We start from the raw sequence: 24516 nt of genomic DNA on the forward strand, positions 1-24516 counted from the left end.
TCTCCCCGTGAACCTCGGGTGCAAAGTCAGATGCTTCAGTCACACACTGCGGCCCTGGTTCAGGCCAGCCTGCGGGAAGGGGCCGAGGAGAACACGATACCTCAGAAGTACACAAATTGGCCAAATGAAACCGCGTATGTTACCATCTCCTAGGACAACAGAAATTTACCGCCTGACAATTTACATCTGGTTTGCACCCTGATTCTGCAAATCACAAAAATGGGTTGCTGTGGCAACGGCCACGTGCTGTTTCGCTTGCTGGGGGAAGCCAGAAAAACGCCCTCAAAGTACCTCCTAAGACACACACATACAGCACGTTCCTTTACTGTTCCTCCCCCCCACCCCCCGCCCCGAGATAACACATCTCCTGACAGTAGGTATTTTTTTCTTAGCTTTAAAAATGGGTTCTCGCTCTCTCATTTGCATTTTTATTATGTATATTACCAATTTATGCAAATGGATAGAAAAATCCATGGAAATAGAAAAGAGATGGATACAAATTGCCTGAGTCACGTGAGTGTGTTAGGGCTCTTGTCTTTTATGGCGCCCCCACTTTTATCATCGACAGCTCTTTCAGCCACTTCCGCTACACCGGTGTATGTGTCCCACCCATGAGGGATACTCCCAGGAGTTCACGGAGAGCTCAACTCTTTTTCAAAAAAATATTTTTATTGATTCAGAGAGGAAGGGAGAGGGAGAGAGAGAGAGAGAGATTAATGATGAGAAAAAAATCATTGATTGGCTGCCTCCCGCACAATCCCTGCTGGGGATGGAGCCCGAAACCCAAACCATGTGCCCTGACCTGGAATCAAACCGTGACCTCCTGGTTCATAGGTCAATGGAAAGCTCAACCCTTAGAGCGTCCGCAAGGGCCAGCTCATCTTCCTGGGCTGGAAACAGGAGCCAGGTACAAACAGGGACCATGCATCTCCTTGGAAGCATGTTCTTAAACTCTCAGCAACACCCAACACGAGCTGCTCACCAGGATGCTGTGCAGGGCGCTGGAGTGCATCTTGCTACCAACGTCTGTGCACCATGGAGCCAGCAAATGCACACGTCCACGCTGAATAAAATGAGGGGAATGTTCGTCTCCTACCGACCTACTTCCCGCCTGGGACTAAAAGAAGGGAGGCCAATGTGTAGAACATCTAAGGCCCTGAAAACGGAACCGTGTCAGCTCGAGTCATTGTCCTCCTTGTTCGACGGCCAGTGTGACAGCTCCTTAAACTCTCCAGACGCTGGTCTGATGGGGAGGTCCCCTCTTCTCGAAAGAGCTCCATTATCGGGCCCTGACACAACAGAAGTCTCTGTGCTCCGGAAGCTCCGAAGCTCTCTGAGAAAAACAGCCCGCTTAGCAAACATGCATCAGACATGTCTTCCCACCGCCACCTGCAAACCTTCCTGGCTGTCACCGCCTCGTGCCTGCGTTAGGGGCACACTACCTAGAGGCAGGGACTCAACCTGGGGAAGGACTGGTGAGGCAGGGCTGCTAAAAGATACCGGGGATTTACAACGTAAGTAACAAGGTAACAGGAACTGAAGTCTGAGTGTGTGAAAACTCTGTGTACCCAGGATGCACACAGAGGTGGCCCTGCAGACTTTGGAGGGAAAAGCATCCGACCGCATGCGCTATTCGTCGGCTGCGGCTCCATCCTCGAATCAAACTAAAGAAACAGAATGAACCTCAAATAGATCCCCCCCCCCTTTTCCTTGGGCAGCAGTAGAGAACAATCAATTTAAAAATAATTGGAGAAATCTGTGTTTTGCTCAGAAGGAAAATGAAAACATTCATTCAACGGGCCCACATAGAATCATTTGCTTAATGGCAGTTCTAATACGTTATGCATTTATTCAATCTACTTCTTACTACAGTGAAATGCAAAAACAATCACTCTGGGTGTGAATCCTAGGAAACAATCAAAGTTTCTATTAAACCAGAGAAGACACAGTTAAGCTGCAGTATGACTTGCAGATGCTCATGAATAGACAGTACTTAGAGTTTCTCTCTCTAGAAAAGTTTCCTCCCGTCCCCTCCTTCCGTTCCTCCCATCTTTCTCCCTCCCTCCTACCCCCACCCCCCCATATCTTCCTTCTTTTCTTCTTGGACTCAGAATAAGGAGAGTGTCTTCTTAAAAATTCTAATGACGTAGAGTGTCTTCTTAAAAATTCTAATGGCCCTGTGTTACAGTGCCAGCCCTCCAGCACGTAGAGACTTCCTTTCCACATCTGTTAGAGTTTCCGTTCCACTGAGCAGTCACTGGGGAACATGGGCGATCTCCACATTCTAGTCCCTTTGTCACACACACACACACACACACACACACACACACACACACACACTTCTCAGTTTGCCAGTTTTATATTATCGTTCATATTCCACTCATATAAACTGTTGTCAGGACCTCAGCACCCATTGGCAAAACCAAGGTCGCACCCGAGTGTCTTGTACAGTGAGTATGTTATCATGATATTTGGGGAACTTATCATTAAAAACATGTAGTTGGAATTTTGTTCACTGCCCAGGACTAGGCACTGGAGACACAGCGATGGACACAAATGAAACTGCCTTAATAAAGCTGCTCTTCTGCGGGGGCAGTGAGGGAAGCAATACACAAAGAGTAAGTAACTCATTGCCGGTGGTCCTGAATGCTGTATGAGGAAAGCAGGACAGGACAGTGACTGGAAGTGCTACTTCCAGCAAGATGATCTACAAATCGGGTGCCACCAAGTAGGAAAATCAAAAGCCAAATTAAAGAACAAATGTCTGAAATCATTTCAGTACAACTTAATATGTTCGTTGCCATCTATGTGATGAGCCATTAACTTTAATGTCTTAATTACGTTTTTAAAAGAAGTGATGTAATTTCATTGTGCAAAAGGACTACTCAGCATCGTGTATACTTACGAAGTAAGACGCTGGCTTGGGCCAGGAGGTCCTTTGAGAACAACCAATAAAGAGGGCAGTGAGTACCTACATAGCTAACAAAGATCCCCGTAGCACAGCCTCACAGAAAGGTCGCCGAGAGCGGGGTCAGAGGTCTGGAATGCATAATTCAGGGAAGTGTTGGCAAGCTTGCCTGGAGGCTTTGTTGTTCTACTCAAAACCTCTTCCTCATAGCCCGGGGGATGTTGTTTCAGGCAGACTGTCAGGAGCATAAGGGGAACTCACAGAGCATGAGGGAAAGCCACCCTTTCCAAATAACAATGGGCAAACAACTCTGTGCTCTTTATAAGCAGCTAAACACCCAGACCAACCTGAACCATAGTTCTCCCCACACCCCCGTCATGGTAACAGAATAGCGTCACCCTCCCTGGCAGGTGGCGGGCATGCCCTCCCCTCGGGCACACCCGAAATGTGTCCCTGCAATGGAATCTTTCATTCTTGGACCACAGGAGCTCATTTCATTTCGATTCCTTTCAAAATGTGGTTTCTTTTCATGACCCTCAGTAAAAACATAAAACTGATATTCATGCTGCTCTATAAAATAGCGTGGAAATCGCCGTTTTATTATGTGCAGAACAGAAACGGAACGACCGCAGAGACCCTGAAGGCTGGTTCTTAACAGAGGGAGGCTCTCTGACATGTAAGTCTGCGTCTTCTGTAATAATGCTGGAGCTAAAACCTTCTCGGTTTCCTGTCAACTTCACCGGACGCCTGTCCACAGCCTTCCTCGTCTTCTTGATAAACGAGTGGCTTTCTGTTCTCCACACGGAGTCCATCGCGGAGGACAAATGTGATGGGAATCATGATGGGAATCGTTGGCTGCCGTGCTTCTCCCGCAGCTCTCCCCTACGAAAATCACCCCTCCTGAGATTGGCATGAAAGCATTTACTGTGGCAGCTAACACAACCAACTGTTTGGGGGTTTCCGGACATATGCCTCAGGTGCCCCCCGTGTATAAGACCTCAGGGAGACCTGGCAAGAGCAGACAGCACACTGCAGCACCCCTGTGCCTGGGTGAACCCTACCTGGAATCACCTCCTTTCTAACTCCACGGGGGAGCTGGACCAAGATCGGAGGCTGCAAAGGCTTAGCTTAGGGTTCTTGGCTGTCTTCCAATGAAGGAGAAGATGATTTAAAATTGCTGGAACTAGCCGGGTAATTACCCCACGTGCTTTCATCTGAAACGTAAGGTAATTGAGCGAGGGTCCACGTGACACGTGCATGTCCAACCTGTTGAACTGCAAGACACCAGACAAGTGTCTCTCCTGCCGCTGAAACAGGGAATTTGCTAGAGTAACTCTCCCCACGGAGCTGGGAATGAAGATAAAAGGATGGAGTCGCTTGCAAACCAGACCACAGCCCCAGCTCCCAATAAACAGGAGCTGGTTGACAAGAAGGAGCTTCTAGAAATCGAAAGTGCCAAGGGAAAGAGGAAAGCATGTTTTAGGAAGTCGCTTCGTCTTCACCTGTGTGACATTTTAAAATACAAATTGATGCATAAGCAAATCAATTACCCAAAACATCTACAAAGAGGAATAAAAATTGGAACAAAATAGGAAACTTGAGTAGATAAGTTTAGTCAATCACAGGGAGAATTTTCTGAGCCGAACGAAAGGATCTGAGTACACACACACACACCTGCACACATTTTGCCAAGAGAATATTTTTCCTATAAAACACAAATAAATTGTCCCCTGACATACAAATAAAAAAAAATCCCCAAATTCTCTATACATCTGTAGACTTCTTCGGATCCTAATAAAAGTAGTGCCCCTATCTACATGCCATAGTTTGTCACACATGTAAAGCAGGTGAATAAACATGATTAACCCTGAAAGTATCATGAAATCTCTGGGTAAATTCTGTCCGTAACGTCATACTACATTTGCACAGGGAAGTAGATGGAAGCAATTTGGACCTTATTGAACCTTTGGACCTTACGAAAGTTATGTAATTATTGAGCCCGAAGGGACCTCTCCTTCTAAAAGTGAAGCCACCAAAGGCATCAGGTCTTCTCTTAATACCCCTGCCCTGCATTCTTTTTTTTTTTTAAATATATTTTATTGATTTTTTACAGAGAGGAAGGGAGAGGGATAGAGTTAGAAACATCGATGAGAGAGAAACATCAATCAGCTGCCTCCTGCACACCTCCTACTGGGGATGTGCCCGCAACCAAGGTACATGCCCTTGACTGGAATCGAACCTGGGACCTTTCAGTCCGCAGGCTGACGCTCTATCCACTGAGCCAAACCGGTCAGGGCATCTGCCCTGCATTCTTGTGCAACTCCCGCTGCGGGTGTGCGGGTAACCACCCACCCAGAGGGAGACCTACGGTTCATAGCACGGAGCCGGCGTTCCATCATCACGCTTCCCAGTTTGGAAAGTAAGATGATTAGCCTTCAATCCCAGATGAGACTGTTAAGAATAATGCATAAATGAGTGCTCCCCCCACACACACACACATGCCTATTCTTGGCTCCACAGAAAAGCTACATAACAAGGAAATGGTAGAAAGGAAGCTAAAAAGGCAAATCAGGTGATCAAAGCCCGCCGGCTCACAGGCCACGCTGGATGAAATCCCGGTAGGCTACAGCCCAGTGGTCGGCAAACTCATTAGTCACCAGAGCCAAATATCAACAGGACAACGATTGAAATTTCTTTGGAGAGCCAAATTTTTTAAACTTAAACTTCTTCTAATGCCACTTCTTCCAAATAGACTCGCCCAGGCTGTGGTATTTTGTGGAAGAGCCACACTCAAGGGGCCAAAGAGCCGCATGTGGCTCGCGAGCCGCGGTTTGCCGACCACTGGGCTACACTGTAAGTCAGAGTTCCCAGGACACGGAGCGCTTCTCCTGGAATGAACGCGAGCACAGAGACGGGTTCTGCCTTAGAAAGAGCGTTTGTTCTGCTGATCATGTACAAAACCTGTCCTCACATATGATGCTATTCGTGAAGCGTTCCGCTGAGCAAATGCGGTAATTAAAGATAAATAAAAATCAGAATTCTTTCCATAAGGAGAAATGGCCGCCACAACAAGCTGGTAATTGGCGAGAACACAGGAACCACAGCCCAACAGGGAACACTCCCGAGACTCCGGATTCCATGCCGCAAGCTCTAAGAACATCGTAAAGAGGGATCTCCGTGCTGCACATGACCCTTCCCGGACGTGGCCGCGCTAGGGCCAGCTGCCTTCCACATGCCAGAGGCTTGGGGGGCCACATTTGAAATGATCTTTTAAAGAAACAGCCCTGATCCTGTTTTATTGTGGCCCCGTGGCTCTCCCTACGTAGCACCAGACTCCAATCTGAAAACGGCAGAGGGAAAATGAGCAAAAGTCCAGGACTCCCTCAAGATCTGGCCCAATCATATTTTAAGAGTCAGGAGAAAAAAGAATTATGCTGTTTAAGTGACTCCATTTTCTCTAAAAGAAAGTCATTGTGCCCCAGCTGGTTTGGCTCAGTGGATATAGCGTCGGCCTGCGGACTGAAGGGTCCTGGGTTCGATTCTGATCAAGGGCACATTCCCTGGGTTGTGGGCTCGATCCCCAGTAGGGGGCGTGCAGGAGGCAGCCAATCAATGATTCTTTCTCATCACTGATGCTTGTATCTCTCTCTCTCCCTTCCTCTCTGAAATCAATAATATAGACATATATAAAAAGGAAGTCATTGCAAGAACTGCCTTTTAATCTCAGGGAGCCAGCTGAGCTTAGTTTCATGAGGGTGGAAAAGAGCAACCTGTTAAACTCTTCCCTAATGATCGCTGTGTTCAAATATCAGGCCTTGGACATGACAAGGACACAAAATAATATCGAAGCTTCCCTCTTTTTGGGTTTTTACCTGTGGTATTCCTGGCATCATGATAAGAGAGACTTTTCGCCAGTTTGAGGATCTCAAATTATCTGATGCGAGCATCTGAAAATGTCAGAATCTAAGGCAATCGTTCTCAAAGACGGTGTCCATTAAATCCACGGGCACGTGTTACATGCACGCATGTTGGTGCCTCCATGCTGCATGACAACAAACATAACTTTGCTCTAATAAACGGACTTCTCTACCATGGTGATGCTGTAAGAAATCACTACGGGGTTTTCTAGAACATTGACAGTCCGTTTGGAAACAACACTTAAATTTTATCCAAACCCCTGGTGTTGTGGGGACCTAAGACTGAGAGCGACGTGATTTATCGGAATCGCAGCAAATGCAGGCCGAGAAAACAGGCTTCGTTGCCATGCCCACCGTGCAGCTGCCCTCTGACTCTGGCCGAGTGAGACGCCTCCCTCCGAGAAGGAGACCACAGACAACAGCTGCCCGGGCCCGTGGGGTTAACTCATTTCTGGAAAGATCCAAGACGAGCAATGCTATGTTAACCAACACGTGAGAGGAAGTAGAGCTCAGTGGTAGGCAACAGACTGAGACATATTAAATGTTTAATTGGAGCAACAATTGATTTGAAAGGGCAGTGTCTAACCAGCAGTTAGGAGGCCCCCTGTGAGGGGCTGTGGGGGACTTTCATAGAGGAAGTGTAGAAGCAAAGAAAGGGGATTGTTGGCGGCTTTAGCGTAAAGCCCAGTTGGCTGGGATGATTTGTCCTTCGGTTTCCGTTTTTGGCACCTTGAGCCCTTCCCAAGCTTAGGTTTGGGGTCACCTCTGACAGCAGAGCAACCTCAGTGCAAGGGTCTCCTTGTTTAATTAATTTAACAGGGGTTAAGTCTGGGCTTTCGAGGTATGACGAAGGGATGCGAATCTGAGGATCAGTGAACGGGCAAGCCAACCTCTTGGGCTGCATCTGTGATAACAGTGTCTGCAGAAAGAGCTGGCGTGAGGATTGCCTGGGAGAATTCATGTGGGCCTGAGCCCAGGGGCGCATAGGACATGCTTGCTGTTGATGTATTGTTAGCGGCTCCTACCACACCCATCCTCTTCCAGAGCATTTCTTCTTGTCTGCCCCGTCCCCTAGGCAGCTAATGTGTAATGATCCTTCCACACCTTGAAAGGAGAGAGGTCATTTGATTTCAGTCAAGGCCAAGAAAAGTAGACCCAACCTTGGCAGCCTGGGGCCTGAGATGATGCTGAGAGATTTGCATTAGAAAGAATGCCTGGGGCTTCTCCAACTTTTCAACACTCTTCCAGAACGAACCAGGGAACCACTTAGCGTGAGTCATGTGACCTCCGAGGGCCTCCATTACCTCATTGCTAAGAGGCCATGGGAGCAGAGACTGAGGTCTAGGGAACCCCTTCACGATCAGATGCTGTTGGCAGGTGCACTAACCGGAAGAGATTTTCTTTCCTGTGTTTGACTTGCTGTGAACCTCGGTTAAGACTGCATTTGAACAAACAGTTTCACGGTTGAAATGAGGTTGAGAACCCTGGGATCTGTATGCCCATTCCGGCTAATAATTTCTATGACATCTAAAATATGCCGGTTTTCTGTTACACCAAATTTATTTGGGTGGTTCAAACTTGAATATTACCAAAAATCCACAGTTCTCAGTTTAGCAAAAAAAAAAAAAAAAAAAAAAAAAGTCATAATGGATATATTGTTCAAGTACCAGTATTAATAATTACTGACAACTCATTTTTGCTTCATTTATTTCATCAAGGGACCTACTCTAGGCAATTCACATCCCCAGCGGTTAGTTGCCTTCATTTGATGACTAAAGTAACCCCCTTCTTCATTTACTACTGTGCAGATATACACATAAATGAAATAGGAAAACACAGTTAATTAATCCAAGAGCATTTAAAAGCCCCATAATGACTAAAATTCACAGATCTTAATGTGTTAATGACATAGGATTGGAGTACTAAATATAAATACAAAGGCTAAAATGGGGGAAGTCCGTTTACCCACAGGCCTTTTATTGACACCTTTTTAAAAACCTTTCATGTTTGCAGAGTAGTGTCATATTCAGAATATAAAGAAGCCTTAGTTATCATATAACCACATTTTAAAGTTTAATGTTCATTAACCTGATGCATAGACGTGTGAGGCATCCTGTCCACAGTAACAGACCATCTGGTAAACCTGGTCCATGTCTAATACCAAAAAGCAAATTGTCCCCCCTTTATCGCATGTCTACTAACTGATGAACATATTGAGACAGCATTCATTTAACTATTCTATAGAGTTACCATCATCCACTTCCTGAAAGTTGACATACAAATTCAAACAATTAATTCGTTTAGAAAAACTGGAAGATAGATAGTTCCCAAGGGGGTAAAAATAGCTTTTTCTAGGAATCATTTAGTGTAACTCAATACCTTTGGGATGTGGGGCCTTCAACTAGAATTGAAGAAAGACTGAGTCTTACAATACAGGAACATGAGGCCAGATAATGGGAGAATAGGATGTAAGCTCTTTATACAAACAAACTTAGCTGGCAATTTGCTGTAGAAGAAGAAAACAACTGGGTTTTAATGTAGCCATGGCAACTTCCCATCTTCACCAGTTTTTTCACTTAGGTCAAGTATTGAATGTTTCTCTTCTTCAGACTCCGTGGTCTTTATAATGCACATAATGAGGTCCAGGGAAGAAGCCATGCTTTGTTCTTAAGCTTTGGCATTGTAAAATGGCATCTGAGACACGGTGGGTTTTACATCTTCTGGCCTACGTGTTCTCCCGGCATACTGCAGTTGGCTTTTATATGCATCATAAAAGAACACAGAATCCTCTGGACAGACTAGGATTCCCTCCTGTGCACCTCCACAGAGCGGTGCCATGCCATTCTCTTACTGTAAGGCAGCTCGACTGCGCCTCCGACTTGGCTGTTTACTCCTTTCATAACTGAGAGCCTGGTGAGTAGACAGCTCATCAGATTCACCGCTGCCTTTCCAGGGTCTACAACAGTGTCTACCAAAAAGTAGGGGTCCAATCAATGTTTCGTAAGCGATGAAAAACAAAGGAAGCTGAAGAAGGAAGATGTTTTTCTCAACTAAAAAGCCTTAGTCCTAAGTTTCCACTTCTCCAGAAACAATTTCTGTATTTAGATGAAAGAAATCACAAGTTACAACAAGTGTTCACAAGTATTAAAGATTTCACAAGCCCTGGTCAGGTGACGTGGTTGGAGCACCATCCTATACACCAAAAGGTGGTGGGTTCCATCCCCGGTCAGGGCACATACCTAGGCTGCAGGTTTGATTCCCAGTCTAGCACGTAGGGGAGGCAATTGATCAACGTTTCTCTCTCACATTAATGTCTCTCTCTCTCTCTCTCAAATCAATAAATATATCCTCCCATGAGGATTAAATATTATATATATACATATATACATACATACATATATATGTGTGTGTGTATGTGTATATATATATATATATATATATATATATATATATATATCCTATATAATAAAGGCCTAATATGCAAATCAACCAAACAGTGGAACAACCTGTGGAACGACCGGTTGCTATGACGCGCACTGACCACAAGGGGACAGACACTCAATGTGGGAGCTGCCCACAGGCCCCAGGCCAACCAAGGCAGGTGCCAGCGGGCCCCCCCCCCCCCCCCCGATCATCCTGCTGGTCACTCCACAGACCAGCCCTGATCACAGGCCAGGCCTAGGGAACCTACCTGTGCACGAATTTCATGCACCTGGCCTCTAGTATATACGTATTATATATATGTATATGTTTTATACATATATATGAGAATTCTTAAAATAACTTTCTTTTAATGGCCTAAACCCATGGTCGGCAAACTGCGGCTCACGAGCCATATGCGGCTCTTTGGCCCCTTGAGTGTGGCTCTTCCACAAAATACCACGGCCTGGGCGAGTCTATTTTGAAGAAGTGGCATTAGAAGAAGTTTAAGTTTAAAAAATTTGGCTCTCAAAAGAAATTTCAATCGTTGTACTGTTGATATTTGGCTCTGTTGACTAAGGAGTTTGCCGACCACTGGCCTAAACTGACTGGGCTGCTGGCTAGACTATAATTCTACATGTACTATACTTATTATTTAAAACAGAGAAAACATTTCTGGTCTTTGACTGTCCCTCAGGCAAAATCTACATGGGGCAGCCAATAAGAAACATCAAAGATACTGTGAAAAATACTCATAAAGCACAAAAGGACACATGCATTAGGAAAATTACACATCTTAAAATGCTTTTTAATTAAAAAAAAGTCTTCTGAATCCACCCACAAAAAAAGCCTCAATTAAGGGCCAATTTCTAATCTTTCAATTTTTAAAAATCTTCTGAACTAAAGAGGTTAGAAATGAAGCGCAGTGAGGGATGCAGTGGGCCTGAGGCAAATGTCTTCTGAAAGGCTGGATGGAAGAATAAATGGGCGACGAACGAGGAGACAAGAAGGGCTGGCTCTGAACCTGTGTGGGTCACTCACTCCAACCCTGTAAGAGCCTCTATAGAATACACTTCATTGAGAGGTCAGCTTTCATTCCTGGAGGCACTTCATTAACATCATCTCCTGAACTTGAATAATACTCAAGTATAACTTATTTTGCTTTAATATAGGAAGGATTCTGTTGCCTTTAAAACTAAAGAAGGTTAAAACACACACACACACACACACACCCCTTCTAAAATAGTTTTACATAAAAAAGAAACCACTGAAAAGAACAGGGGTTAGTTATGAGTTGGGTCCTAGCTCCTAAGAGTATGACCACATTTATGAATACTCACCCTCAAAACAGGGAATCGTTTAAAGAGGTATCCACTGTTGGTAACATTTACTTGCGTATGGTTTGTTTACCGTATTTTTAAGGAAGAAAAGCAATATATATTTACCCACAAGTTACCTACTTTACATCCGCCCATGCAACCATCCATCCAAATATAATATTCATGGAAGGCCCCCTATGCTCCAGAGCGTTCCTGTGCTAAGCTCCAGACCACTCTCCCAAGCGAGAGTTCTAGCACCTTTAAAACTCGGGTTGAAATACTGACTTTTTTGAAGCACAATTTCCCTACTCTTATTTTAGAAGAAGGAAAAAACAGCAAATGGATGGAGTATGAGAAACTCTATAAATATATCCATAATTATGTAATTCAAGTTTTCTAAGCTGCGAAACATTTTTCAAGCAGTTCATTATTATTTTCCAATGTCTTCAAAGAGGGGACTGTGGGAGAGGTGAAGTTGGAGGAGAGAGAGAATAAAAGCGAGAGGGCTGAGGGCATTAAAATCCCCCACAGGTAAAAATGGGAGCAAGCTGGTCAATTTATTTTTAATGATCTAGTTATTTTTATGTTTAAACAGTGTTGTATAGATGTCTATAGACACAAATTGAAGTCTGTTCTTCTAAAATGAATGCCACCAGTGTCCTTGTTATTCTGCCCAAACCCCTCGGTGGCCACACAGAAGCCACCCTCTCGGTGGGGAGCGAGGCCGCCCCTGAGGGACCGCTCGGCTTGGGAAGGTGCCTGTAACGTGAACCAGGTCGGCTGGCAGGTGACACTGTGCAGCGGCACTGTGACACTCCCACGCTTTAACCGTCGGGCAATAAGAAAAAGATTCTGTAAAAGTCTGAGGCACATCTTCTCTTCCCTCTTTTTATATGTGCTTCTTACTGTTAATGACTTAAGAAGGAAAAGTCATCTTCATCACTATTCCATATGTTGTCGTTCAACACGAATTACAGAAAGCCACATTTGTGGGTTTCCATCCAGCACACATTGGTTTAATGAGCTGTGCACTGGAGGGAGTGGGCGAGGCGCTCATCAACCAGGCAAATGTACTCACATAATCAGATCACAAGAGAGGTGAACACAGTCCCTAATAATAAAAATCTCGCCCTCGAGTGAGGGACTAAGGATCTAATAACTGCATGTCTACTGAGGTAATAATCTAATAACCTATGTGTAATCATGTTACGTCCAGTAAGAGAAAACGAGAAATACAAACACATGATTACCACCCAGATGAGGGGTGGGCAAGAAGGAAAGCTTCCGGCACAGGGGCCCCGAGGCCCTGTGCCAACACACTCTCTCCTTGGGCAGATATGCCAGGCTCTCGTTTCTGATGACTCTTGACGGTTGAGAACTCTAATCTGACGTCCCTGCCGCCGATGCTATATTCAAGAGCAAACTGCAAATTCATCGTTTGCATTTCCAAGTACATCTTTTTTAATGGAACAAAAGCATTGACCAGCAGATTCAGGTACTTGTATGCTCTTGACCTTCATCTCTCTCTCTCTCTCTCTCTCTCTCTCTCTCTCTCTCTCTCTCTCTCTGCGATGTATGGGCGGTGTGGTTTTGCCCCTCGTGCGTTTGGTTAGTGGGGGACACGCTAGCCACTGTGCGTAGACGGATAAAACTAACGTTCTAAACGGGAAAAGCTGAAGACCAGGGAAAGGCCGGCCCTGCGGAGAAGGAAAATCACTGCGCTATTTTGCAGTAAAATTATTTCATCGTTTCTCCACATGCATGTGCGACGCGTATGACCGGAAAGAGCTACAGCCCTGAAGACAAAACCCGGCTCCAATCCCACACCATCCTTCATAAGCCATGTGACCTCAAGCACCTGGGTCTCAGCACTCTTACCTAAAACATGGGACCAGAGCACCTCCCACTCCCACTCACCAGGTCAATATCAATATAAAGTAAACGATGAATAAGAAAGGGCTTTCAAACCCATAAAGCACGGAAGACATTAGGCCGTGTTAGCCTGCAAGCTACCATGCCAAACAGTCCATCAGCGAGAGCATGGTGATCAGCTCCAAAGACTGGAGAGAAATCAATGTTACGGCCAGGACCGGCACAGCGCCCACGCCCTGCGGTGCCTCCAGCGCTGGCCTTTCTCCTGCCGGTCTGGGGAAGTGAAATTTGAATTTGCTCACCGCCGAGAGAACTCTCCTGATCTCCAAAAGCTTCCAGCATCCATCTCGTTTGCGTGTGCTTGTTTCTGGCCTCTGGCTACGTGGATGATGCAATGAGGTCAGAAAAGAGTTTCTAATTCGACAGACACACGTTTCAGAAAGCACTCAGGAGAATAATTTCAGAATAAAAAGCAGCGCTGTTAACAAACCCCCCGACACACACACACACACACACACACACACACACACACACACGTGTTTCATTGTTAGCATCTCTAACGCGCTGTTTGACGCAGACGAGGATTCTGGGCAAAGAGCGTTTATGGAACCCCTTCATTGGCAGAAGTCAGGCCCGCTCTGCGCTCAGCTGAGCCCTTCACGGGAACTCGCGGAGACACGTCCCGCCCTTTGCATCGGGGCCTTTTGTCCACGCTGGGAATAAAGAGGCCGCGGGCTTCTATTTTCATTTTCTTCAGGGGTCGCCCCTGTGCTCCCACATCAGCCCCGACACAGAACCGTGACCATGCGGTTCCCCGTGTTCCCCCTGCACACGGAGCACGAGCGAAGGGCAGAGCGCATGTCCGAGTTGGCTTCTTGTTTTTTTAATCGATTTCAAAGAGAAAGGAAGAGGGAGGGAGAGATAGAAACATAATGATGAAAGAGAATCACTGAACGGCTGGCTGCCTCCTGCAAGTCCCCTCCTAGGGTTCGATGCCGTGACCAGGAATCGAACCGTGAGCTCCTGGTTCATAGGCCGATGCTCAACCCCTGAGCCATGCTGGCTGGGCTGTCAGCTTTTGTCCTCCAGTTATCAACGCAATAGCTGGGACTCAGACGGTGCTCCTTAAATGCTGGCTGAACAAATGAAGGAAGAGACTACAGCTATACTGTTAGACTGACTTTCTTCAAAGTCTAAAGCCTCGCCACTCCCTCCAGTGCACAGCTCATTAAACCAATGGGTGCTGATGGTAACCACAAATGTGTCTTTCTATAATTCATTCCTGTATTATCCTCAAACTTAAACCTTTGGATTTCGGTATACAGGTAACACATTCTGGACAAGTAGTACATTTAGGCAAGTTAAAGTGACTAAACATTGAAATTAGGAAATGAAACAGATCAAATTGCCTAAATTATGTGAGAAAGATGAATATATACATCTCTCCCTATTCCTCTCTCTCTAGAATCAATGAAAAACATATCCTCAGGTGAGGCAAAAAAAAAAAAGTTATCGAGATGTACTAATTGGTAGTTACAGAATAGTTGCAGGATGTAAAGTACAAAGAAGGAACATAGTCTCTAATATTGTAATAACTATGGACAGGGCCAGGTGGGTAACTCTGTAAAGTGTGTGACTGTCCAACCACTACGCTGTACGGTTGAAACACAAACAAAGCAGTGTTGAATGTCAACTATAACTGAAAAATAAAATTTGAAATAACAGATTAGGAGTAACAGCTGAAAGTTCATTCAAGAAATTATAGATGAGCAAACTGATGAAGGAAAAAGGAAAAGCAAAGACACTTCTATTTCAAAATAACTTAGTACTTCTCTGAACTTCAGGATAAAATCACATCTCTTAAAATGACGGAGAAGAGGAAAATTAGGTGTGATTTTGAATTGCAAATGTTTTAAAATCTTGAAAAACAAGGGAATTATTTTTTTACTAAAGAAACAAGTCTCTCTCTCTCTCTCTCTCTCTCTCTCTCTCTCTCTCTCTCTATTGAGACCACATCTCCAAATATATTTGTCTCTGTCCCTGAAGCCCCTGTCTTATCTGCGAGTCGGTCAAAGATGCATCAGGAACATCACTGTTGGGCAGTTGGAAGAAAGAACGGTATTCACAGTCTGATACCTCAGACCCTGAGTGCTGGTCACACAGCTCCGCCCACAAGATTGGTCCAGCCCCGCCCAGCCCCGCCCAGCCGGCCATTCCCTGGCAGGCAGGGCCTGGTAGCAGTCCCCTGATGGAGTGCACATGTAAGAGTAGTGAGCTACCTTGAAATGCAGCCCATATCCAAACTGCCACTTGGTTTCGCATTGCTTATTTTTATGTGATAAAGACATCGGTGTCCATTTAAAAGAAGGAATATCTAAGGGCCTGTTTTATTGCTGTAATAAAGTTACTTTTCTCCCTGTCAGTGACTAATGGAATCTAAGTTATTTTCAGGGGAAGATGAAACAGCCAAACATTAATCTGAATTTCACTTAAAAATGAAAATCTACAGGTATGTCTACGGCAAGTTAGAACTCATCGCTCCCAAATACTGCAGAATTCCAAGTCCCTTCATGCAAAGGAGGCTGGAGAGAGGGGTGAATGACAAGGGAAGTCCTGCCGACCGCTAGGACTTCCGGCTCCTTGTACAGCCGTCTCCTGGAACCTGCGGGCCACGGGCTAATGCATTTGCTTGTAACTAAACAGTACCATTTCTCTAGAACCTTTTAATTTTGTCTCTGTAAGAGAGGGGGGGAAACCATCTCCACCGAAAGATTTCCTTTTGTTCCCATTCACTAATGGTCAAAGAGAAGGAAGGACAAATACAATAAACAAAATTACAAGGTATAAGCAAGTAAAATACGGAAATACTACGGAAGCGTGTCTGCCATGCGTAATGCAGCGTCAGCCTTCTAAAGATTCCATTTCTCGGCCTGTGCAGTGTCAGGGCCAATCCCTATCAAGGCTAACGTCACCGAAACATATTGAATTAACTGTCAACTCGAAGAACGTCATAGATGAGATCACCGTAATTGCTTAATGGATATTAATTACGGGCATTATTTTCCTTTGTGCTAATTCTTCCTCTTCTCCTCTTTATTTCATTTTGTTACAGTTAGCATCACGCTGCTGTTCCTGCAAGGACCGAACCGAAATGGGATTTGACTCTTGCCCTCCGAAATAAACGAATGGCTCCATTTCCTGAGACCATCTCTTCCTGCTCCTTCTTCAGAACGTGCCTGCGCGTCCTATCCGGGAGGCACCTGCCGCTTCCTCTGCCCCAACATGTGTGACGTTGCTGGGCCGTGCGACGGTGGCACCGGCACCTCGTCCCGGGGAGAAAGACCCTGCAGCTCCACGGCGCTCCTCCTTTGACACATGAGCCAGCCCCCTCCTCCGTCAGCCCCCGCTGAACCCACCAGCAGAGACCGGGGAACCCGCCAGAGGAAGCTAAGATGAAGGACATGCCGCTCGGGATGCACGTGCTGGTTGGCCTGGCAATCACGACGCTCGTGCACGCCGGAGAGAAGAAAGCCGATTGCCCACCGTCGTGCACGTGTGAGGTCAGGCCGTGGTTTACGCCCCGATCCACGTACATGGACGCGTGGACCGTGGACTGTAACGACGTGGGTCTCGTCCACTTCCCAGCCAGGCTGCCTGCCGACACGCAGGTCCTGCTCCTGCAGACGAACAACATCGCCGACATCGAACACTCCACAGACTTTCCAGTGAACCTCACTGGCCTGGACTTATCGCAGAACAATTTATCTTCGGTCGACAACATTAGCGTCAGGAAGATGCCCCGGCTCCTGTCGGTGTACCTAGAGGAAAACAAGCTCACGGAGCTGCCCGAGAGATGTCTGTCGGGGCTGAGCAACCTCCAGGAGCTCTACGTCAACCATAACTCGCTGTCTGTCATCTCGCCGGGAGCCTTCATCGGCCTCCACAATCTTCTCCGACTGCATCTCAATTCAAACAGATTGCAGACGATCGACAGGAAGTGGTTTGATGCTCTCCCCAACCTGGAGATTCTGATGATTGGGGAGAATCCAATCATCAGAATCAAAGACATGAACTTTGAGCCGCTTATCAATCTCCGCAGCCTGGTGATAGCAGGCATAAACCTCACGGAGATACCCGACGACGCCTTGGTTGGACTTGAGAACTTAGAGAGCATCTCTTTCTATGACAACAGGCTGCAGAAGGTGCCCCGTGCGGCTCTGCAGAAAGTGGCAAACCTCAAATTCTTGGATCTCAACAAAAATCCCATCCACAGGATACGCAGGGGGGACTTTAGCAACATGCTCCACCTGAAGGAGCTGGGGATGAACAACATGCCCGAGCTGATTTCCATCGACGGCCTTGCCGTGGATAACTTGCCGGATTTAAGGAAGATAGAGGCGACCAACAACCCCCGGCTGTCGTACATCCACCCCAACGCGTTCTTCAGGCTCCCCCGGCTGGAATCGCTCATGCTCAACAGCAATGCCCTCAGCGCCCTGTACCAGGGCACCGTCGAGGCCCTACCCAGCCTCAAAGAGATCAGCATCCACAGCAACCCCATCCGGTGCGACTGCGTCATCCGCTGGATCAACATGAACAAGACCAGCATCCGGTTCATGGAGCCGGAGTCGCTCTTCTGCGTGGACCCGCCCGAATTCCAAGGCCAGAACGTCCGGCAGGTGCATTTCCGGGAGATGATGGAAATCTGCCTCCCCCTCATCGCGCCCGAGAGCTTCCCTTCCAACCTGGACCTAGAAGCCGGGAGCTGCGTGTCCTTACACTGCAGAGCCACGGCCGAGCCGCAGCCCGAGATCTCCTGGATAACACCTTCCGGTCAAAAGCTCGTGCCTCGCACTCTGACGGACAGGTTCTACGTGCACTCTGAGGGCACCCTAGACATAAGAGGCATCGTCCCTGCAGACGGGGGTGTATATACGTGCATGGCAACGAATCTGGTGGGCGCCGACTTAAAGTCCGTCATGATCAAAGTGGATGGTTCGTTCCCCCAGGACAACAATGGGTCCTTGAACATTCAAGTCAAAGACATCCAGGCCAATTCAGTTCTGGTGTCTTGGAAAGCGAGTTCCAAGATTCTCAGGTCCAGCGTGACGTGGACAACCTTCATCAAGACAGACACGTCCCGTGCCGCCCACAGTGCTCGCCTGCCGTCCAGCGTCAGGGTGTACAACCTGACTCGCCTGAACCCCTCGACCGAGTATACCATTTGTATCGACAGCCCCGCCATCGACCAGAAAACCAGGAAACAGTGTGTTAATGTCACCACGAAAGGGTTGGACCCCGACGGAGAAGCAGACGGAAGGAGTCACAGCCCGGCCTTCGTGGCCGGCCTCGCGGGCTTCCTGGGGGTTGTTGGTGTGCTGTGTCTCTTCAGCTGCCTCTCGCCAAACGTGATCGGAGAAGCTGGGCGCGGCCATGCGAGGAACTACTTGCAGAAGCCAACCTTCGCGTTCAGTGAGCTCTACCCGCCGCTCATCGACCTCTGGGAAACAGGCAACGAGAAAAGGGCAGCACTGGAAGTGAAGGCAACTGCCATCGGGGTGCCGACAAATATATCCTGAAAACCACCAACCGGACCTACTGCGGGGGAAGCTCCAGGCTGCTGGCCTGCTTGGGAATGGAAAAGGCAAGAGGAACAGGACTTCCTGGGAGGAAGGTCAAGCTTCACCAAGGCTGCTCCGGCCAGTGGGAACATGTACAAGTCCAGCATCTTAATCCACTGGCTTCAGAGGGCACCGTGGCAACCAAATAAAAGAAGTCCATTTTCTAGAACTTTCATGTAACTTTTCTGTCTGGACTACAGTGGACAAAAAAAACAAAAAAAAAACGTTTCTGTATTTTTTTTAAGTATATAAGAGTAGCTGAACTGAGCAATACCTCCTACTGTGTTGTATCACACCTATTAGCCACGAGTTTTTGCCGTGACCAGATACACTTGAATTGACACGTGGTGTAATGAAATGGACAAACTCTGTAGAGTAGACACCGTGAATATGTGGGCCTCTTTTATAAGGAAAAAAAAAATACATTTTGGATTAAAATCAATTGCTTTTGTCTTGTTTTTGTTTCTAAATAAAGAATAATTTCTGGGAAATGTCATCTGAGCAGATATCATTGAAATGACCACATGTTAGAAAAGTGTTTTTATCTATAATGAAATCGGAAGGGCTGAGAATAAGACACACCTACTGGCTTCTGGTGCTACGTTTTTATAATGCACAAAACTGGATTTCAGGAGGCACCTCATCAATATTGAAAGGCAACCATAACATTGTATTCAACCTGTTAACTAGTGACGTAAAGAAATCCCCTATTAACTGAAAGATTTTCTTTTCTTAACAAGAAACTTTTGTAGTGGGTTTAATTATTAATTTCACATCATATAAATCAATATCTGAGGATCTGAAGGTCTTATTTTAATAATTACTAGCAACTCAACTTTAAGATGCTTGCTTTGCAGAAAACGTTGCCAAATTTCGGCAGGACTTACAATCTATGTGTTATCTTCAAATCTCTCTGTGATTCTGAGTACCTAATGCACTTCACTGCAATAACAAGCAAAAAAAATCTAACATTCTGCTGTGTTGCAAACATCACAACGAAACAACATGTTCTACATAATCCCCAAAGAAGGACGTTTAGACACGTGCACAGCAACAAACCTTATAGGTGCTGACTTAAAGTCTGTTACGATCAAAGTAGATGGTTTTTTCCCCCAGAATAACAATGAAATTTAGAATTTTAGAAGACTAGGCTTTTCCAAGACTAATATTGTAGACTTTTCCTTTAAAATCTATGGAGTTAATAGAAGTTTATAGGTTCAATTTTATGAAATTCTCTCTTTTACTTGCTTCAACCCAAAATAAAATGGCATGAATCAGATAATACCAGAGTTCAACAGAAATTTAAGAGGACAGTTTTCTTAATGAAACAAGCTTCTCAGACAAATTTAGAGGTAAAAAAAAAAATTAAGTGCAGTTCTCTATGACTATATTTAAGCACCAGAAAAACACAACTTAAAAAAAACTGAAAATCATTGAATCGAAGTGCCAAGAACATAACTAATTATTTAAGAGTCTTACGTAGAAAACGCATGGATTTTACTTGGGGAAAAAACAGCCAAGATCTTTTAGGGTTTTAGTCATATTTCCAAACAAAAAACCATAGTCCTGCAAAAATAAATGTATTTGTGTACAAAGGAAATATCCTGGACCAATTGAAAAACACCTGAGATAATGAGCTATATTTTTTATAGGCAAATCACTTGTCTCTACAAAGCCACCAGGTTTCCATGTTAATTGCTGCTGTGCCTGTTCGTAATCAAATGTTTAACTTTTCTTACAGTAGCTTCCTGTGTGGCGTCAACATGCCACTGTCGAGGAAACATTTCCAGTCCTGCAGTCACATCCATTCATTGGTTAATACTAGGCATTCGCCTTTGTGGTGGCACTGACGGTTTCTAATTAAACCCTAGCTGGTTTTCACTATGTAGAAAGTAATTGGTGTGAACTCTTTAAAATGAAAGGACAAACTGTGTTAATTTAACCCAAGGAAAATATGAGACTTGCTCATTCCGTGTGTTTCCCAAACATAAATTGTACAACCTGATGTATCGGTATCACACAGTGGCTGACATTAGAATTTATCAGCAAGACACGCTCATACATCATGAGATGTTTCAGCACCACGGACAGGGCTTTTTAGAGCCAGGCTATTTGTCAACATATAGGAGCTGAAATACGACCTATTAGGATGCAGGGATTGCATAGGTCAGCAAGAAGTTTCTCAGGGATCCCATATGCATCCTTTAAACCTATCTGCATAAAGAACAATAACAAACTTGGCCTAAAGCTGAGATTCCATTACAAGCTGCATCTTCCTAGAAAAATTGTAACAAACAAGGGCACTGAATAGACACCGAATAATGATCATTGGCATGACGTATTTTGTTACAGCCAAATAAATACAGATGCTCAAAGCAGAACATGATGTATTTACTAGATTGAAATTTAATCTAAACTGCCAGTAAGAGAGAAAAGACATTTGTTTCAATAACAAGAATGGCATTTCATACTTCCTATGTTACCCTCTAAAGCTCACATAAAATCAGCTAAGAACTGGTTAAAGTACTCAAAGCATAGAACTTACAATTTAGTGATACCATATGGATGTACCAGCAAACTTTACCTATAACAAAACTCTAAAGGTTATACCCCCATGAATGCCAAATGACCCCCTCATCTTGTCTGGAAGAAAACATTTTTTTTTTCACAAAAAATTTAAGAAATTATGTATTTTCTATTTTACACTACAAAATAAAATTCATATTTTCTGAAAATAAGACTAAAAATGCATTAAAACAATATGAAGGGAAATGTGTTATTGTCAGCAATGCCAAGAAATAATATGCTACCAATCACATGCAGATCATTTTGAACAGAAAAAAAAGAAATGCATTTATGGAACATAGATCAGTTTTTGATACTGATTTCAGTTCTTAAATTTTTATTTTATTTAAATAAAAAGTGTTAAGTATAAGCTTACAATTATAATTCCTTACCCTGCTCATTGAACTATCTTTTGTTTCCATTCAAGAAATATTTACTGTATGGCTGTTAGTCACTGGAAAAAGAGGACGAGGACGGTCACACTTTTCACCATTATGGGGCTTATATTCTACCGAATGACATTCTGCTTGTATATCACTGTTTTCACAAATATGTCTTAACTATGTTACTTAGTGGAGTCCCAGGTTCAATCCATACTTTCAACGAATCATAAAACTCAGAAAATCATGGATTTTTTTTTTCTTGGTCTAAAATGTTTTACTTATCACAACATGCTGATATAGGAACTTAATTCAAATTGGATTATTTATTCTGCACTATATATAGAAGCTAGCCAAATGCCATCCTCACACTGCTTAAATCAAGAAGCATGTCTACTTGCCATAAACTATTTTTAGACAGAGAAACATGGGTAACTATATGTTTCCCCTACTTTAAACACAGAGAGATTGATCACCCAAGAAATACAAGTTAAATTCAAGAAGGTAATCTAGCATTGACAAAACCTTAACATATTTTACAAAGAGAATCCATTTACTTTATCAATTCTTATAAGATCTTCTAACAACTATGAAGAAAATCCTTAAAATCCCATAGATTAGCCTTATACATGAAAAATCAGAAGTGATATGTCAGTAAACCATAAAGCAAATAATAAAAACAACTAAGAGTTAAAAGTATATGTTGCTATAGGGAAAATTCCAATAACATGTCCCCACAGCCATTACAAATACCAGGAAAACAATTCTCATTGTTTATGTCCCCATTAAGTGGCAACTCGGGCTTCATCCCAATGTAGACATTTGAGGACGTGGGAAATAATGAAGAGGGATTATACTGCGATGACATTTGACCCAGTCTCTCTCACTTTCTCCTCTTTTTTTTTTTTTAACTCCCCAAAACAAATTATAACAAATAATTAAAAGATTGTTTCTGAGTTTGTTTAAGAAAATGGTTGTCATAGATATATTTACTATATTGAATATCCCAAATGGTCGTTTGGGGACACATCTAAACAGAACAACTACAATGATATTCGCATTTAGTTCTACAACCCCCACTTCTATTATGCCATTTCACCCTGACTAAGGCATTGCTAACTAGGTCCTTGCGTGGGGTCTTATCAGTATTGTACCGGAGAGAAAGGTCACGCCTAGAATCAGAACACTACAAGCAGTATCATGGAGTTCTGGAAAAAGAAAGAAAAGGCTCCTTGCAACACAACTGTGGCTGCTCTTGTGTGTTCCTTTGAAGAGTGAGGACTTGGTGCGCAGTTAAGCTGACCACCAGCGTGGTTTATATTATACACTGAAGCTGGAGAAAAATAAAAACCCTATTTGTAGACAGGAATAAAATGACAAGCAGAGCTAGTTCTAGTAGCCATAATCCAGATAACCAACCCTTAGAATAAAGTCTTAAAAGGTACTATGACTAAACACCTCTCGGAGGGTAGAAAACTTGCTTAAAATTACAAAATCAGATTTTCAGATAAACTCCCTATAAATTTCTAAGCCAGAACGTCCATGGGTAGATCGCATGGTTTTTAGCTGGAAATGTGTCCTGGAGTTTCATTGAAAGAAAGGGACAGGGGATTACTGTAGTTTGCTAGGGCTGCTAGAAGGTTCCGCATAGCCTTCCTCCCACACCGCTGTGTCTCCATGCCCAGATCTCCCTCCCCTTCTTCTAATCAAAGACACCATTCATTGGGCTAATGCCAATATGGCCTCATCTTAATTTGATTACATCTGTAAAGACCCTATTTCAAAATGAGGCCACCTTCACAGGATTTGGGTTAGAATCTGACTATGTCTTTCTGGGGACACAACTCAACCTTCTACCAGCAGAGAGAAAGGAATAAATCTAGGACGCGAAAGACAGCTCTGGTCAGGTTGGAACGTAGCAAGGTTACAGTGGCTCAATGCAGCTTCTCAAGGCCACAGTCTGCAGAAGGCAGGGCGTTACAGTTCCTCCCCCTCTGTTCTCTGGCAGCGTTTACAGTGGTTTGACAAAGACGCAAACAAAACAATTAAAATCAATTCCCAGGAAGGATGCATGCTATAGCAAGTGTATACTAAGCATCATGCTGGAAGAGCCATTTAGATGCCTTGAAAAGATGTTTCCTTTTGTTTGAAGTAAAGATGTTTTTAAGTCGGTGTTTACTTATTGCCAATGATTCATTTCACCATTTCCTAATCATGGTACACAAAAAAATGATCAGCCAGAATTACAATTTTCCATCATGCAAAACAAGACTTACCCAAAACACTGCCAAAATGCTTCATATACTTAGGAAGATCAATTTTTCCATTTCACACTTTCAGGCCGCATTTCTCAACGTAAGAAAAGGCACATGTAATCAAGCTTGATAAGCCAAGAAGCTGAGCAAATGAGAGCAAGAAAGATGATCTGATTTGAGGGGTGAAGATATTAAATTACCACCTCAGTGCTTTGAATGCGAAAAGCGAAGTCAAAAGCAGTTCGGTTTCCTAAAACCA

The 24516-nt window shown here is 44.5% G+C and overlaps 2 protein-coding genes across 5 annotated transcripts in view; one reads left to right on the forward strand and one right to left on the reverse strand.

Annotated features, from left to right (window-relative positions):
* LRRN3 (leucine rich repeat neuronal 3) overlaps positions 1–19552 on the forward strand; it is a 35132-nt gene extending 15580 nt beyond the window's left edge. For both annotated transcript variants that reach the window (XM_080665427.1, XM_080665426.1), the window contains exon 2: positions 16549–19552. In XM_080665427.1, the coding sequence (XP_080521553.1) occupies positions 16889–19015 (2127 nt within the window). In that variant the 5' untranslated portion in view covers positions 16549–16888 and the 3' untranslated portion in view covers positions 19016–19552. The remainder of the gene's footprint in view (positions 1–16548) is intronic.
* The window catches only part of IMMP2L (inner mitochondrial membrane peptidase subunit 2), a 515663-nt gene that overhangs the window by 256804 nt on the left and 234343 nt on the right, over positions 1–24516 (reverse strand). The window lies entirely within an intron of this gene.

Source organism: Plecotus auritus (assembly GCF_963455305.1).
Source record: "Plecotus auritus genome assembly, chromosome: 4".
Taxonomy (NCBI): domain Eukaryota; kingdom Metazoa; phylum Chordata; class Mammalia; order Chiroptera; family Vespertilionidae; genus Plecotus; species Plecotus auritus.